Below are 15076 nucleotides of genomic sequence, written 5' to 3' on the forward strand. Positions count from 1 at the left end.
AATGGACCAAATTCTTAAAATCCCTTTACAAAAATAATCTGAAGCCAAATATGAGGCCTTAAATAAGGTGATAACATTTATCTACAAGAACTAAGTCTATTTAAAGCCATGACTACCCAACTAATTTGTTTTGCAATGAAAACAGGCTTCATCGTCCATAAACCAAAGCACGTCATATTGAGCCAGAGATGCATATTTGAAGTTGGAAAAACTTTAAACGCGGTTTTCTTGGTCTCAATGTTTGGCGCAAATAACCCATATGATGCAGGGAGCCTCATATTATAAAAAGAAAGATGGGGAGTTATGAGGGAATCACTGGGCAAACATTATTACTTGGCTACGAATCATGGACCTTGAATGCATTATCATTAAGCAAATTAGAAGCTTGCAAAAATAATGGACTGAGTTAAGTATGTGGATTGATTAGAAGCAAATTAGATATGAAGAAATTATAAGTGAAGATGAAAATGTCAAGTCGTGTTTACCCAGGGTCTGCTATGGTAGGTTTTTACATATTTCAATGGAAGTGAAATATTAGTAAAAATTATTTAAAAGTTCAGATAAGGTGGTTAGGGGAAGATAGGATTACTCTGGAGATGAAAGAACACACAGTGAAGGGGGTTAGACAATGTATAAGCTTTGTGGTCAAGTTATGGCAGTGCGAGTGAATGGATGAAACACAAAACTAAATAAACTTAACTATGAATTTAAAAGTAATTGCACATGAATGAGTTGTTAAATTTTCAATGACAAATTATTTTGCTGAACAATACCAACTCTGATATATATAGAACTATCAGTTTTGGCTGTACTGTACAGTATAATTCTTTATTAATTAACAGTTGCTGTCAAACAAAGAAGCTCTTTCATGATCAGCTGACTGAATCTAGCCCAGAACATGGGCAATGTAGGTATTTAAGGTCTCCATGATCATCTATGAAAAGATGAACACTATACCTTTGGTATGGCAACATAAAACAGTGGACAAGAAAACCATTTCTAGGCTTTTTTTTTATTATGATGTTACAAATTATTCCCTAGCAGCCATGAGTTTCTGGCGAGCTAGTTTTTTCTTAGAAACCTTCTTCTTTACAGGCTCATCTTGAGCTTTGGCCACAACCTGCTCCTTCTCAGCCAGGATGACTTCAATGTGGCAAGGCGAGGACATGAATGGATTGATACGACCATGAGCACGGTAAGTGCGGCGACGCATTTGACGTGCTCGTTGTACCATGATGTGCTCAATCACCAGGTGGTCAACTTCTAAACCCTGAAAATATGAAATATTTGCTAAATTATAATGCATAACTGAATAGAAAGAAAGTTCCATATTAGAATTAACAAATCTTATAATGTATTAAAAAAAAGTTTAAAATCTTTCAGTACATTAATTGGTCAACCAATGAGAAAATGGGGAGCATATACAATATTATTAATTAACCAAAGTAGCATACCTTGTACTGGGCATTGCTCTCCGCATTCTTCAGTAAATCCAAAAGAAAGCGGGCACTCTTTTTTGGCCATCTTCCCTGGGACAAACCCCAAGCCTTGGCCTAGAAAAAAGAAGAAAGGTATTGCAGTATCATATATTGTTTAGGAATTCTGAGAACTGACAAAATCAGTACAATAAATAGTAAAGGGTAAATCTAGACGAGTTACTCATAGAACCAGGAGATTCCTTCTGTAATGGGCCACATAACTTCTTGCAAATTGCAAATTAATAACTACTGAAGGTACACTCAACAAAAACTTCCCAAACACTTGGGCACAATGGATGTGAGAATGAACAGAATGGAGCTCGTCATCACGGAATGGATTCAGATTCTTCGTTTATTTTTCAGATTGCTTAGTGCTTAGAGCGTTTGAGAAGTTTTTGGTGAGAGTGTACTTGGACCATGTGAAATAAGCCCAAAGATAAGAGAAGTGAGTGACGTTATACAGTACACAAACTATTGCACTACCTTTTATAAAACCATCAAAAGCATACAGTAGATGTTAGCAAATACGCTGGAGTATACAGTAAAAATAAGTCAAAGTTCCAAGGAACATCACATTAAATAGACAAGAAATTACTGCAGGGTTAATATGTGTACAGTGTTCAAATTGTTAAAACTCGTTATAAGAAAATGCTATACCTCAAAAACAAGCGCTAATTTTAAGTACAATACAAGCAGTCCATGATTTATGAAAATCTGTTGGAGAAAAAAATACGAAATGAATTCTTGCACTTTTTTTGCAGCCAGAAAACTCCAAGGTGCTAATCATGGCTATTATATTTCTACCTGGATTAATATAAAGTTACAGTACTATAATCAGACAGGACTAAGTTGACAGATGATTACTGGTTACATGGAGATGGTAATTCCTCACAGAAATATCACAAAACAGATAACAATGTACTGTACTGTGAGCATCAGCTAACAGAGCAATATATGTTTTAAGCAAAATATTGATGAGGAAGTTAGTTATGCAAATTCTGTGTTCAATGTCAACAGAATATACAATTATTTGGAAAATGTTAACTCTTTAAACAATACATACAGCAATGGTCTAACTACTCCCTTAACATAGTACACATGTTTTCACAATGTCGTCCAAGCAACAAGTATGAAACAAGATACAGTAATAAACACAGTGTATTCAAGGAGAGAGAAGAAACTTGTAACAATGACATTAATAGGTTTCATTCTTAACTTGCCAGGAATTTGGCTTTTTACATTCCAGTTTTAGGCAGTACTGTACACTAACGTAACACTGAACCAAATCCCTTACCACAAACTCACAATAATGAGATAATGATTAAGTACACTGACAGAGGTATGGCAGCTGAGTGGATACAGTGTCCATGGTTGTTACTTAAATCCCAGCATATTCCCAGTTCACCTAGCTGTAAATGGCTATTGGGGTTTCTTCTAATCACAATAGATGTATCCCTGATAAGTGCTACTTTTCCAGTACACCTGTACAAATAATGGGAAATAAAGTTAACAGTGGGGAAAGTTTCTAAATGCATCAAACTGGTTAAGACTGAAATTTATGCATCCAAGCTAATTGTTATTTTTTTTCTAGGTGCAAGGCAAAGTAAAGACCCTCACAATTTTTGAAGTCATGGTGTTATGGTATATAATATAAAAATGCACTTATAAACAAAATCTTACTTTTTGCCTTCAACCCTCTAAGTAGCATGGATGTCCACTACTGTAATTCCGAGTTACACACTAACAGATGATGGCCAACGACATAACAAAATATAATGATGCTAAAGGCACCAACCCCTAATTCATCAGCATCATAATATCACAAGTACTGAACAGGTGACTTTAGGTGGGTATTTACTGTACCTAACCTTAATGATGGGGAAGTGAAAACAGTTAAGTACAGTCCACACTGCCTACTATCTTGCATACTGAAGCCAAAGTGTACACTGTCCCAATTAGGCAATCATGCCAAAATGACCCACATTCTGTATTATATAAAGTGAGAATGCAACAGTAAAGCAATAACTGCAACAAAAGCACACACTCATCTTCAAGGGAATGACACCTTTCACCTTTACAAATTTATTTCATTTCATGCTGCTTTACTATATAATCCAATATTAGCATTAACACCACAATTCTTTTAATTCACCATCAGGTTCTTTGCAAAATGGGATAGTGCCTGCACTGTATACTTCTCTTATGATCCAACCTGTGTTAGGTTTACCAACAATTGTAGTACTGTAGTTTGAACTTTCCAATAAAATTTAATGAATCAATATTAACAACAATCAACATATATATAATTTAATATTTATATGCAGCAGTTTGTTTTCCTGGGGCCCAACCATAAAATGTGCCATATTTTTTTATGAATAAATAATTATAATACAGTATATAAAAGTGGGGTGATGCCCACATTTAATCTGCTCGAGACCTGTAAATTCATGCCAGGTACAAGAATTCCTGCATATGGAAAATTTTTGAAGACTGCTCAGTTGGATCAGACAAACACCTTTACTATGATGCCAATCCATACTATAATGTAACTCGAAGCAACTCATAATGAATGATGAGAAGGCAAATAACCACATGTAGTAGGAGGTTACAGTACAGTATATCCATTTTGTTATAATTGTTGGAACTGTGCCCTTTCTTCTTTTTCTTCTACAGAGTATTAATAAAAAATAAATACAATCTCACCTGTGCACATCGCCCAACACCACCATTGTATACTCGGAAGGGAACACACTCCTTCTTGGCAACCACATTCTTCAGGTAACGGACTGCCCGAGCAAGAGTCATTTTATTGATGGCATTGGCAGTTTCACACGTGTTCTGAAATGTAAAGCATTCACAATTATTGAACTTATTTTTCAATTCAATCAGTATTATATTTACCCTGCCTACTCCGTGCTTTCTTATTAACAAAGCACAGAGTAAGCTTGAGGGTAGACAGTAATTTTTAATAAATGTCTATGATTATTTTGTAGAGGATTTTCCCATTATTATTTATTTGTATGTATTTTTTGTGTATGTCTACACACACATACACTATATATATATATATATATATATATATATATATATATATATATATATATATATATATATATATATATATATATATATATAATATATATATATATATATATAATATAATATAATATAATATATATATATATATATATATATATATATATATATATATATATATATATATATATATATATATATATATATATATACACACACACACACACACAATACGTAAAGGTAATTACTGTCTCTAGAATGAATGGCTCCCTGTCCCAGGCACAAAAATACCAGCAACTTTAAAACTGCCCACAGACATTTTTGGGTACATCCAGGGTGTCATCCGCGAATTATACGGGCGTACTGTATATACAGTATAAGTAAACTCCCTCTAACTGGACTCGCTTAATTCCGGATCACCTTTTAAACCGGAGACCACACACGTATGCCCAACCCAGGAGAAAGCAACCAAAATCCAGTTAGTATGGGGGGGAATATTCGTGTAAGTGGGGGCTGCCACTGTGGTGTCACTGGAAGGTAACTAACAGCTGCCTCTGAGGAGGCAATAGAAGTGTCTAAGAAATATGAATATTGCACTAAACAAATAACTGATGAAATTAGCAGTGAAAACATTACCTCCACTCACCTTTGGTGGTGTACATTATGTGTCGTACAATCACCTGCCTCAACCACCTAGTTACCTCTAGAGTCAACCACCTCATGATAATTTACTAATCATTTAATACAGTACTTTATTATTAACTGTACTATGTGCTTCTATTTATTGGCAACAGATGCATCAGTGCAGTAAAAATGTATACCACAAAATATATTCTTCTACTTTGACTCTTATTATATCAGCTGCAGCCATGAGCAAAAATATTTATGGCTAGCAAAAAAATTGATAAACTTTTACCCATGGCATCTGTTATAATTGTTAGAAAAATTTATTTGATACCACAATAATCCTGAATAAATTCTCTACATGACTGGTAAAAAATGTATGTTTCCAAGATAAAATGATGGGAACAATTCTTTTATGAAAAGACACAGGAAATGTTTATATTGGAGTCTATAAAATCAGTTATAATTCAGCTAGAACCACCATTTTTTACCAAATAATCCTGAACAGTTATCTGTAAGTTTGGTCAAACAAATACGTACAGTATACCCATAAACAAAATATTTCTTATACGGTATTATGATGGGAGCTAAACTCTTTGTATAAACACATAAGGAATGCTTATACAGGAGTCTATAAAATCAGTTCTAATTGTTAGAAATGCAATTTTTACCAAAATAATCCTGAATACACCGTGTATGTATTAGGGATGTGTCGATGTATTGGTGGTACTGTATCAGCCTATTTTTGGAGTATCGGTAATAGCAATTTTTAGCTGATACTTTCATAATTTCTTTAATTTTCGTTTCTGGCAACCAAATCTAGCCCTTTCCATTATTACACATTTGGCAGACCATACCGCAAGTCAACTGCTCAGGAATGCAACTACCGGTAGCAGTGGCATTTTCTCTAACATAAGTACTGTACATAATAAATATTTTGGGCCAATAAACATGTTCTTTGTTCAATGTACAATACCTGTACAGTATTAATAGATGTTGTCCCCATTCGTTGAAACAGCAGGTATTTCATGTTAGAGCACACATTTGAAGAAAAAATTGCTATTGCAAACTACTGCCTTGAAGCCCCCAACCTCCCTGAGTTTCTTGCAAACAAATGGAACCTGATTGGAAAGCTCTCTACTCTATTGAAAATATTCCACAAGACCACTGTTCGGTTGAGTGAATAACAATGCACCGTTTCAGAGATAACCACTCAAATTAAGTTTCTTTGAATATTCAAAACTAAAGCCTCAGCAGATGCTCAGTTTTCCAGAGTACAGATTTCATAAACATCTTGATGACAACAACCCAAGAAAGTACCAGCAACACATCTTGATCCAAGGATACCCTGTATGAAACTGAAGGTGATGAAATGTCTAAATTGCATGAAGTTAACCTGCAGAGAGCAGGAAGCAAGCTTTTACAAGAGAATAAGTGTGAGCATACCAATGCACATTCCAGTGAAACTTAAGTGCAGAAACTAGTGTGTCTTGTGCAAATTGATGACTTAAAGACTGTTTGGATAAATACTTAAACCAGTTAGCGACAAAGGGTGAAAGCGATCACTCAGTCTATAGAAATAAAATAAATTCCAAGGAGTTCTTTTAGAGTAAAAAATATTGTGTAACAACTTCAACTCTCAGAGCTGAAATGGACAGATTCCAGACATAACCATTGCAAGCATGTGATGGACATCCTCCAGATTGATGGAAAACAAATTACATACTTTCATCATTAAGTCTCTTGCAAACCAGCATCTTTCCTCTCCCTCACCATCAGTGGAAATGTATCCACTCCACATGCTAACACTGGTGAACCGTGAGAATTTTCAACATTGATTACTAAATACAATTATGTAACTCAAGTTCTTGTAAGTGTTTGTTTGAAATGTTTAATTCCAACCAGTAAGCTTTTGTGTTGAAAGGTCCTAGAAAATGTATGTGAATTTTATTTTAATCATTTCTATTTCAAATATTTTTATTCAAACTTGGTAAAGTGCATCCATATGTAAGTTAGTACTACAGTAGTGTGATTACTACTGTGTGTTTTAGCTATGTCTATGTTTCTTGGTTCCGTAAATGTAGTTTTAAAAACACTGCTTATACTGTAACTTAAGATTTATATAAATTTCAAAGCTCAGAGCTACAAGTCAAGTTTGGCTAATTTTGTTATAACTACTTCATTTAAATGCACTGAAAAACTGGAATACCGAGTTATATCATTTGCAGAAATTCATACTTCGTCATAGATACAGTCCTGTAAAGTTTTGGAACTACTGTATAGTTTACCTATAATTTGGGAAGAATTTTGCCATGTGTATTATTTATACCTGTGTGGCATGGCACTGCTAGTGTATTTTTTTTTTTCAATTTCAAATAAAGTTTGCTTAGAAAATAAAACATTTTCATATGATTTTCACTTTCTGTTCTTACTGCACACCCAGAGTCCTGAGATGATGTATAGTGTTTTACATAAAATGTAGGTTTATTTTTAATCTGCCGAGCCTATCTTAAAGGCCAACATATAGTTAGTGGTCATTGAGCGTGCTTATTATTTTTTAAATAATTTGTAATTTTCTAGTACTTGTAGTGGTACAGTATTAGCAAAGTATCAGTATCAGCAAAAAATTTTGGTTCTGGTATTACAGGTATTAGTCTTTACTGATAGAATAGTGCTTAACAGTGTAGGTTACTCTTCACTACAACCACCAGGCTACTGGATCACCATAACCATCAGGCTACTGGGCCAAGCTGTGAGGTGTTATGGTTGTTTTACAACGCATATTTTTGGGTAGATGTGTAACATTATTTATTTTTTACTCATTTACACATACACGCCATCCTACAAACATATTGTGAAAAAAAGTAAAAGAAATAATTGTCCGGTCAAACACATAACGGGAATATACATTTCTTTGCACACAAGTTAGCTGGCTCAGTGAAGAAGTGGGAGAGTGCATAGTGTAGTGGGTGGGGAGCATTGCTAGAGAATCGGCATCCCAGCTGGTCTCCATTGCTATAGTGAAGCAGGGAGTGTATGCAAATGGCAACTGTGTTAAACTTTCATTTGACTTTTATATACAGTACTGATTTGGCAATACAGTATTTTTTTTTGTAACTTATTTATTGGTATTATTTATATTTATTCCTAACACTTCCTGGAACTGTATACAGTACTGTACGTACAGTAAACCTTTGTTATTTGCGGGAGTTAGGTTCCAAGGAATGGCGTAAATAGGCAAACCTGCATATAGCAACAACCGACCAGCCGTGGCAGCCCTCATCCCCTCTTAACTTTTATGTTTCACTTCATTAGCACTCAGCTGTCTCTTAAGAGCCATTTTCACACAGAAACACAAAAGGTTTGAGAATACAATACGAGTTGCTGCGGGAAAAGGGTCGCAAGCTAACCACCAAAGCCAACATCTGCTTACCCGCAAATCATTGAAATTGCGAATGGCAAGGGTCTACTGTATATTTAAAGAAAACTATGGCTTCAGGAGGAAAATACACAAAAGATTTTTTCCTAAATACTTCTTGCTAAAATGGGGGTGCATTTTATATGCTGTAAAATATGGTACAGTAAGTCCTTGTTTAACGTTGTTTTGTATACCGTCGCTACTCTTTAGATACTAATAATTCGGTTAATGTCCCGACGACTTAATATAACATCGTTTTTAGCGTCGTCACAGACTACTTTTACGACAAATCACCCTCTCTCGTCTTGGCGCGCTACCTCTCATTCGCGGAACATCACAGCTTCCCCAAGTGCTACTGATGTGAAGAAGCAATGTAAGACCTTTAGCCTTGCTATGAAAACGGAGCTTTTAAACTGGGAGGAGCCACCCGCCGGGTCTCAGTGACTCGCCACTCTCTTCCTCCTCTCCCGCCCACCTCCGCTCCACTACCCACCACACACACACTCACTCCACCTCCATCCATCAGTGAGTGCAATACAAAATTATTTAGTTTATTAATATATACTGCATACCATTTTCAATAAAAATGTCATTGAATTTCTGTATATGTAATGTATTTCATGGGGCAAAGGGAAGCTCAGGAACGTAACTCCTGTATTTTATCTATTTCTTATGGGGAAAATGATTCCGTTAACGTTATTTCCATCAACGTTGCGGTTTTCAGGAACGGAACCACGAACTGTCTCGCAAATTGGGAACGAGTTATCTTGTAATTGGGTACGATTTGACATGTTCTGATGGGTACAATTTGCTTGGGTACGAGTTGTCCAGCACCCATAACAAAGAGAAAATCCAGTGTTTTCATAATTTTTTGAATCAATTTCGCTCACTTGTCAGTCCTATATAATTACCACTATTTTACCGAGAGTGCACTGATTGGCTAATCCGTCCATTACATGAGCACTATATTTGACTAACTCTGACAGCATTTGGCATTTACTTCACCATGAGTCAATCATTGCGGAGCTGTAAACATACCTAAACATATTTCTGTTGTGCATGGAACACATCATTAAAAAAGAGACGACATTTACTAGAACCTACCTAACTTCCTAGCTGGGGGAAGACCCCCGTCATATTAAATGAAAAGTACTTAGTCAATCAATGTGCACTTACAGTGAAATAGCATTAGTAGGAACTTAGCCAGTTACGGCAAAATATCTGCTACATTTCTAAAATCCAAACAGCAAAATATTCACTCTTTCTACAGAAACTGGTGGGGACGTTAAAACTGATCATGATCAAATTTCACTTATGCACCGGTCTTTGTTTGGATATTAAAAATGTTTTTCCGATGTAATTTGACGAGTTTCGAACGAATTTGATACTCATTTCAGCCGGAAATAAATAAAAAAAATTAGACATTCCCCCCTACGAGTGGAACAAGCTTAGCAACTTTGTAGTAAGTGCTGGAACGCTGGAAAGTTTCAAAAGGAGGCTAGATAGATTCATGGATGATAGAGAGTGGTAGTAACTCTCGACAGGAGCTGCCATGCACACGCCAACCGGCCTATTGCAGACTCCTTATTTTCTTATGTTCTACCCATCAATCTCAACGAAAATAGTTTTTTTTTTCTTCCGAGTAAATCACATTAATAAAATACCAACCAACGCAACCAAAATTAACGTAACACTATTTTTCTGACGAAACTGCAATTGACGTAAAATAATCGGTATTTTTGCATTTGCGCACACAACTTTCCTACCATTATCATATTCGAAAAAGATGTCGAATTATAAGATAATTTTCTTCTATTACATTACCGTCGCAAATGTATAATAACGGAGATAGCGTATCCAAAATCTTCTCTATTTTCTACCATTAATCTTCCGCCATTATAGCCTACCTCACCTCCCACACTGCGTCTCCTTTGTAAATCGTCACGCGCATGCGTTCCCGTACACGTCACGCGGCCAATCAAAAGCGTTTTTTAATTCTTCCACCAATTAAAATGATGTGGTTTAATTCGCGTTATTTTTGGCCCAATCAAATTTAATTTTTATTTTTATTTTGGGGATCTCGTATTTTGAAATTCAAATTCATTTCCGACCATGGAGGTCTGCAATGGGTGTCAATTCAATTAAATGAAGTTGATTGCACGTTTTGGGGAAAAAACAAACAAGCTATATCATTTTTTTTATCTCATGGTGTTCTCCTGACCTCAGTAAAGTGTCCTAAGTGCAAGTTGCCCGCCTATACCCCCAGTTAAGCGAGAATCAGCGTCAGCAACCTGTACTAATCTCAGAATCCAACGACAAACCAGAACTGGGCCAATAAGGTAAGAAATAAGTGATTCCATTATATGGTGAGTTAGTTAGGTTAGGTTATGTGACGTCAGGTTAGGTTTATGCTTTTCTAGTATTTTTTTTTTGTATATTTTGTATTCGCTTACCCCGGTAGCAATAATTTTTGTCAGAAAACGCCTCACCAAAAACCCCGGATAACCAAAAACCGGCCAAATTCCGATGGAAACGATTACTCAAACTATCCAACCAGGAGCGAACTCATAACAATGGTTTTAAATTAGACAAATTTAGATTCAGGCGCAAAATAGGTAAACATTGGTTTGGAAATAGGGTAGTAGACGACTGGAACAAGTTACCAAATATCATCATTAACTCGAATACGCTGGATAGCTTCAAACATAGGTTGGATGGATATAAACCAATGGGGGTTGGGTGTAAATGGGACCGCCCAGTATGGACTAACAGGCCCGCTACAGTTTCCTCCATTCTTATGTTTAAGTGTAAGATAGGTAAACACTGGTTTGAAAATAAAATTGTGGAGTCGAACAAATTACCTACATATATCACGGCGAGTTCACTGGGAAGCTTCACATACAGGTTGGACAGATAAATGAGCGTTATGGGTTTCTGTAAACGGGGCTGCCTATAAAGCTCACTGCAGTTTCCTCCATACTTATGTTCCTAAGTTTAATGGTAAAATAGAAATCTAAAAAAAAAGCCGGTACCTTCCACAGCTAATGTATATTACTCCATAAATATACGACTTTATTTACATAAACCGAAAAATACATTTAGCGCTGTAGGCTACAAGTACCTTGAAACTGCATCGTAAGTTGGATCCCTTAGCTTTGCACGACTTAGTCGTGTTCTCTGGCTGGGCGCTATACCGCACCATCTTGAATCTGTAAAGAGAAGCGGTTGGGAGTTCAATCCAAAAAATAGATGCCGAACCAGCAACAATCTTCCACTCCCTGCCGTGTACCCCACGTCGATGACCAGATGTAAACATCATATATTGCACTTTATTTCCCCACTTTACAATTACTAAATTGTTCAATCACAAAGCTTAGCTTATAGTTCAACAAGTAGGTATACCAAATTAAATAAAACTATAAATTAAACTTCAATAGTGTGACGGATATTCGCTGATGAGAATATCAGACTTTCCACTCACCTCTTTGTGGCCTGTTGGCCGATGGAGGAAGGATCGTTGACTAGTGGAGCCGCCTAGCGGCAGCAAGAGCAGCTACGGTAGTTCACACGCTGTGGCGCCAACTTCAAATATTACTTTGTGCAACCGACAGTAGACGTTTCTCTTATTATTTTTAAAGCTGAACAAGAAGTGTTTATATTGAAATTGTATGCATGAATATTAAAATCAAAAGTAATAAATGATAAGATTATTCTTTCATACTCATACATAACAAGTTAAAGTGATTTCCATATTGTAACACCTTGGAAACCCATAGTTGATGAGTAATTAGCATTGAAAAATGTCAGTAAAATCTTTCAAGGGTCATTTTGGCCAATAATTACTCTGCAATCAAATCCTATACCACATATTCATAAAGAGCAAGCTCAGGAGTACCCATACTACGATTTTCAGCAAAATCTAATTTTTGGCCAAAAACCACCAAAAATGTAAGTCTTACACCAGTGGTCTCAAAGTCAAAACCTTTCAAGGGCCCATTCTTATTTTAGTTACCCTCTTCAGGGCCAACACAAGTGCTATATCATATATTTGCAGTATTGAAGTTTACAGCTTCACACATTGCCTTACCTGGCTTGCCAGGAATAACTCATTTGGGTTTGTCTGATCTTAAGTATGTAAAATTCATTTTACTAGATAAACATGATTATATCAATTTCTTTCATAATTTCACGTGATGATAAATTTTACCGTCATCCCACGGGCCACACCTGACACATTTGGCCCTCTGACCATGAGTTTGACACCCCTGATTTAGAGTGTAAAATTGAGCCATTGTGCTAACCCCAAAAAGCTTTGTAAGGGATTTTGTCCCAAATTTCTCCCTCTGCTGGAAAATTTGATGCCCGAGTGAAAAACCTAACTATTACCAGTGAAGCAGGGTGGTATAAAAATTGCCAGGTTGGTGCATCCTTACCAGACTTTGTTTGGAAAGGAAAAATTCCAATTAATTCATACTTGTCATCAATATCCGTACCATATGGTTGTTGTAGCCTTGTTATTTTCTTTCTTTTATGCCGGGCAATATTATATAAAATGTTCCAAATATTCTAGTTGATTTTTACATATACCCTGTAATGCATTGTGATTTTCCTTGTGAATTTTTTTCTTTCATTTGCCGGTAGTGGTAATATATTCATTCTACTTTTGCATGACACTATTGATCAAGGTGTATTATCATGTGTTCCTCACACTTAATAGATTCTTACTGCCTGCAAAGTGTTATTCTTGATGAGATAAATGATTGATAAGCAGTATCTTCTTATGCCCACTTGTTGGAAAATTTCCTTGCTACATTATTGTATCCATCCCTCCTTCAGGAAGAACCAGCTCTGGAGTCAACAGACAGTCTCTCTCTTCCTCAGTACCTGCCACACACTGTCTGTATGCCAACAGCTCCCTGCAAGTTTTATATACTGTACTGTATTTATAAAGGCAAAATGCCATTTGATAATAATGAAACCTTTTTTATTCTTCTCTGGTTATTTGAAACAGTTGGGTTCTCCATAGTGTGAATATGAAACTTTTCGAGAGAGAAGAGGTAACAAATGTTGACAGTATGCCTGCAATTGGGAAAAGGTGAGGTATCCAGATGAGGAACTTGTGAGTATGGCTGTGGAAATTGAGATGGATAAATTGGCTTTAGGTTTCATCATGGAGTACCCTATGGTATTTATTACTATACTGGCTTGTGAAGTAGTCATTTTGTTGATGTTTAAGCTTTTTTTGTAAACCCTTGTTTGAGTAGGCCAGTAGATACTATGCAGCAGTCTACACAGATTTGACAGGAAAAATGTGACTGTTGCTAGATTGCAACTACCGGTAGACCACACAAGTAAATCTCATGACCTCGGGATTCTAACATCCTCCAATCTACTAAAAGGTCTTTGGCTACTCTGATGGACTGTATGACATTGTACCCTACTTTGTTAAGTATGAATGTATATAAATCACCTTTGGGGTGCTATTGTACGTGTCCTTACCATTTGAACTGACTGAGAAAATTACAGTATATAGAACAATTAGTCTCCCTCACAAGAGAAGTTTGAAGTTTACTTGCCCTAGGAAATTTTGAAGGAAATTTGCTTGCCCATTTTTTCATGGGAAAAGTGAAATAAACATTTTAAAACGTGCTAATGTTTTGTGTCTGCTTACATGCCTTTTACCATTAGTGCTTCAAGAACCCGGTCAATTTTCCTTGCTTCTTTTACACGTTAATGTTTTAACTTCAATTTGTAGCACAACCATACTTACACAGCAATCAGTGGGAGCTTTTATACAGATTTTCTGATCAAATCATTTTGAGAATCGACCAATAGAAAAAGGAGGGATCAGTTGTGACATCACTGATGCTGTAGCACATGCCTGGGTTATCTTAGGTCAGGTCATGATATGGCCTCAGGTCAAACACACACTGCCTCCCCTCCCATCACCTCAATAGTTGAAGGACCTTACTGGTTTAACATGTACAGGGAGGTGGGGTCGCACAGCACCTTTTTAATTCTTGTATGGGTAATTTCTCTGAAAATACTAAATTGTCCTCCAGGCAAGTGCCAGGCACACGGGCATTAAAAATTACTTGCTTGGCCCCTAAACCAGGCTGCTGTTAATCTGCACAACTTGCATTTGAAACATTACCTGTAGCACCATCCTTTCCTAGACAAGTTAAGAGTCACTCAAGCTATTGAATGAAGGGCATAAATAAAAAGATTATCCTAAAATTCCATTTATGGCAGCATTTATAACTAAGTTATAAATGAGTGAATGGAGATTGCAGCCTAGAAAATCAAAATGGCCAAACTGAACATCAGAGTAGATTAGCACTAGCTAATGTTAACTTGTGAGCTCCTTCAAACTTCCTGCCCTCTATTATCTATGAGAGAAACCTTTGCTATTACTCTCACTTCTCAGGCTGCCAAATTACTCAGTCATTTATGTTGGGTGTTACAGTCTAAGCCAATAGCTTCATGTGTGCAGTATACCTGAGGATTGCAACTGATAAAC

General features: G+C 36.2%; 1 protein-coding gene across 1 annotated transcript; it reads right to left on the reverse strand.

Annotated features, from left to right (window-relative positions):
• Positions 1 to 1000: 1000 nt before the first annotated feature.
• Positions 1001 to 12147, reverse strand: LOC121878360 (60S ribosomal protein L17-like). The gene is made up of 5 exons (XM_042384547.1): positions 12038 to 12147; positions 11678 to 11765; positions 4182 to 4316; positions 1455 to 1553; positions 1001 to 1270 (listed from the first exon to the last, which is right to left on the reverse strand). Exons 2-5 carry the CDS (start codon positions 11756 to 11758, stop codon positions 1031 to 1033), a joined length of 555 nt encoding a protein of 184 aa, XP_042240481.1. The 5' UTR covers positions 11759 to 11765; positions 12038 to 12147; the 3' UTR covers positions 1001 to 1030.
• Between the last annotated feature and the right edge of the window lie 2929 nt (positions 12148 to 15076).

The sequence above is a fragment of the Homarus americanus genome, unplaced genomic scaffold (assembly GCF_018991925.1).
Source record: "Homarus americanus isolate GMGI-L3 unplaced genomic scaffold, GMGI_Hamer_2.0 scaffold41027, whole genome shotgun sequence".
Lineage (NCBI taxonomy): Eukaryota > Metazoa > Arthropoda > Malacostraca > Decapoda > Nephropidae > Homarus > Homarus americanus.

Excerpts from the sequence above, each read along its gene's own strand:
- LOC121878360 (XM_042384547.1), bottom strand. The coding sequence starts at position 11,758 with ATGGTGCGGTATAGCGCCCAGCCAGAGAACACGACTAAGTCGTGCAAA. Across the intron at positions 1,554-4,181 it reads GTGTTGGGCGATGTGCACAG|GCCAAGGCTTGGGGTTTGTC; the intron begins GTGAGATTGTAT and ends TCTTTTTTCTAG. Across the intron at positions 1,271-1,454 it reads AGAGCAATGCCCAGTACAAG|GGTTTAGAAGTTGACCACCT; the intron begins GTATGCTACTTT and ends TCATATTTTCAG.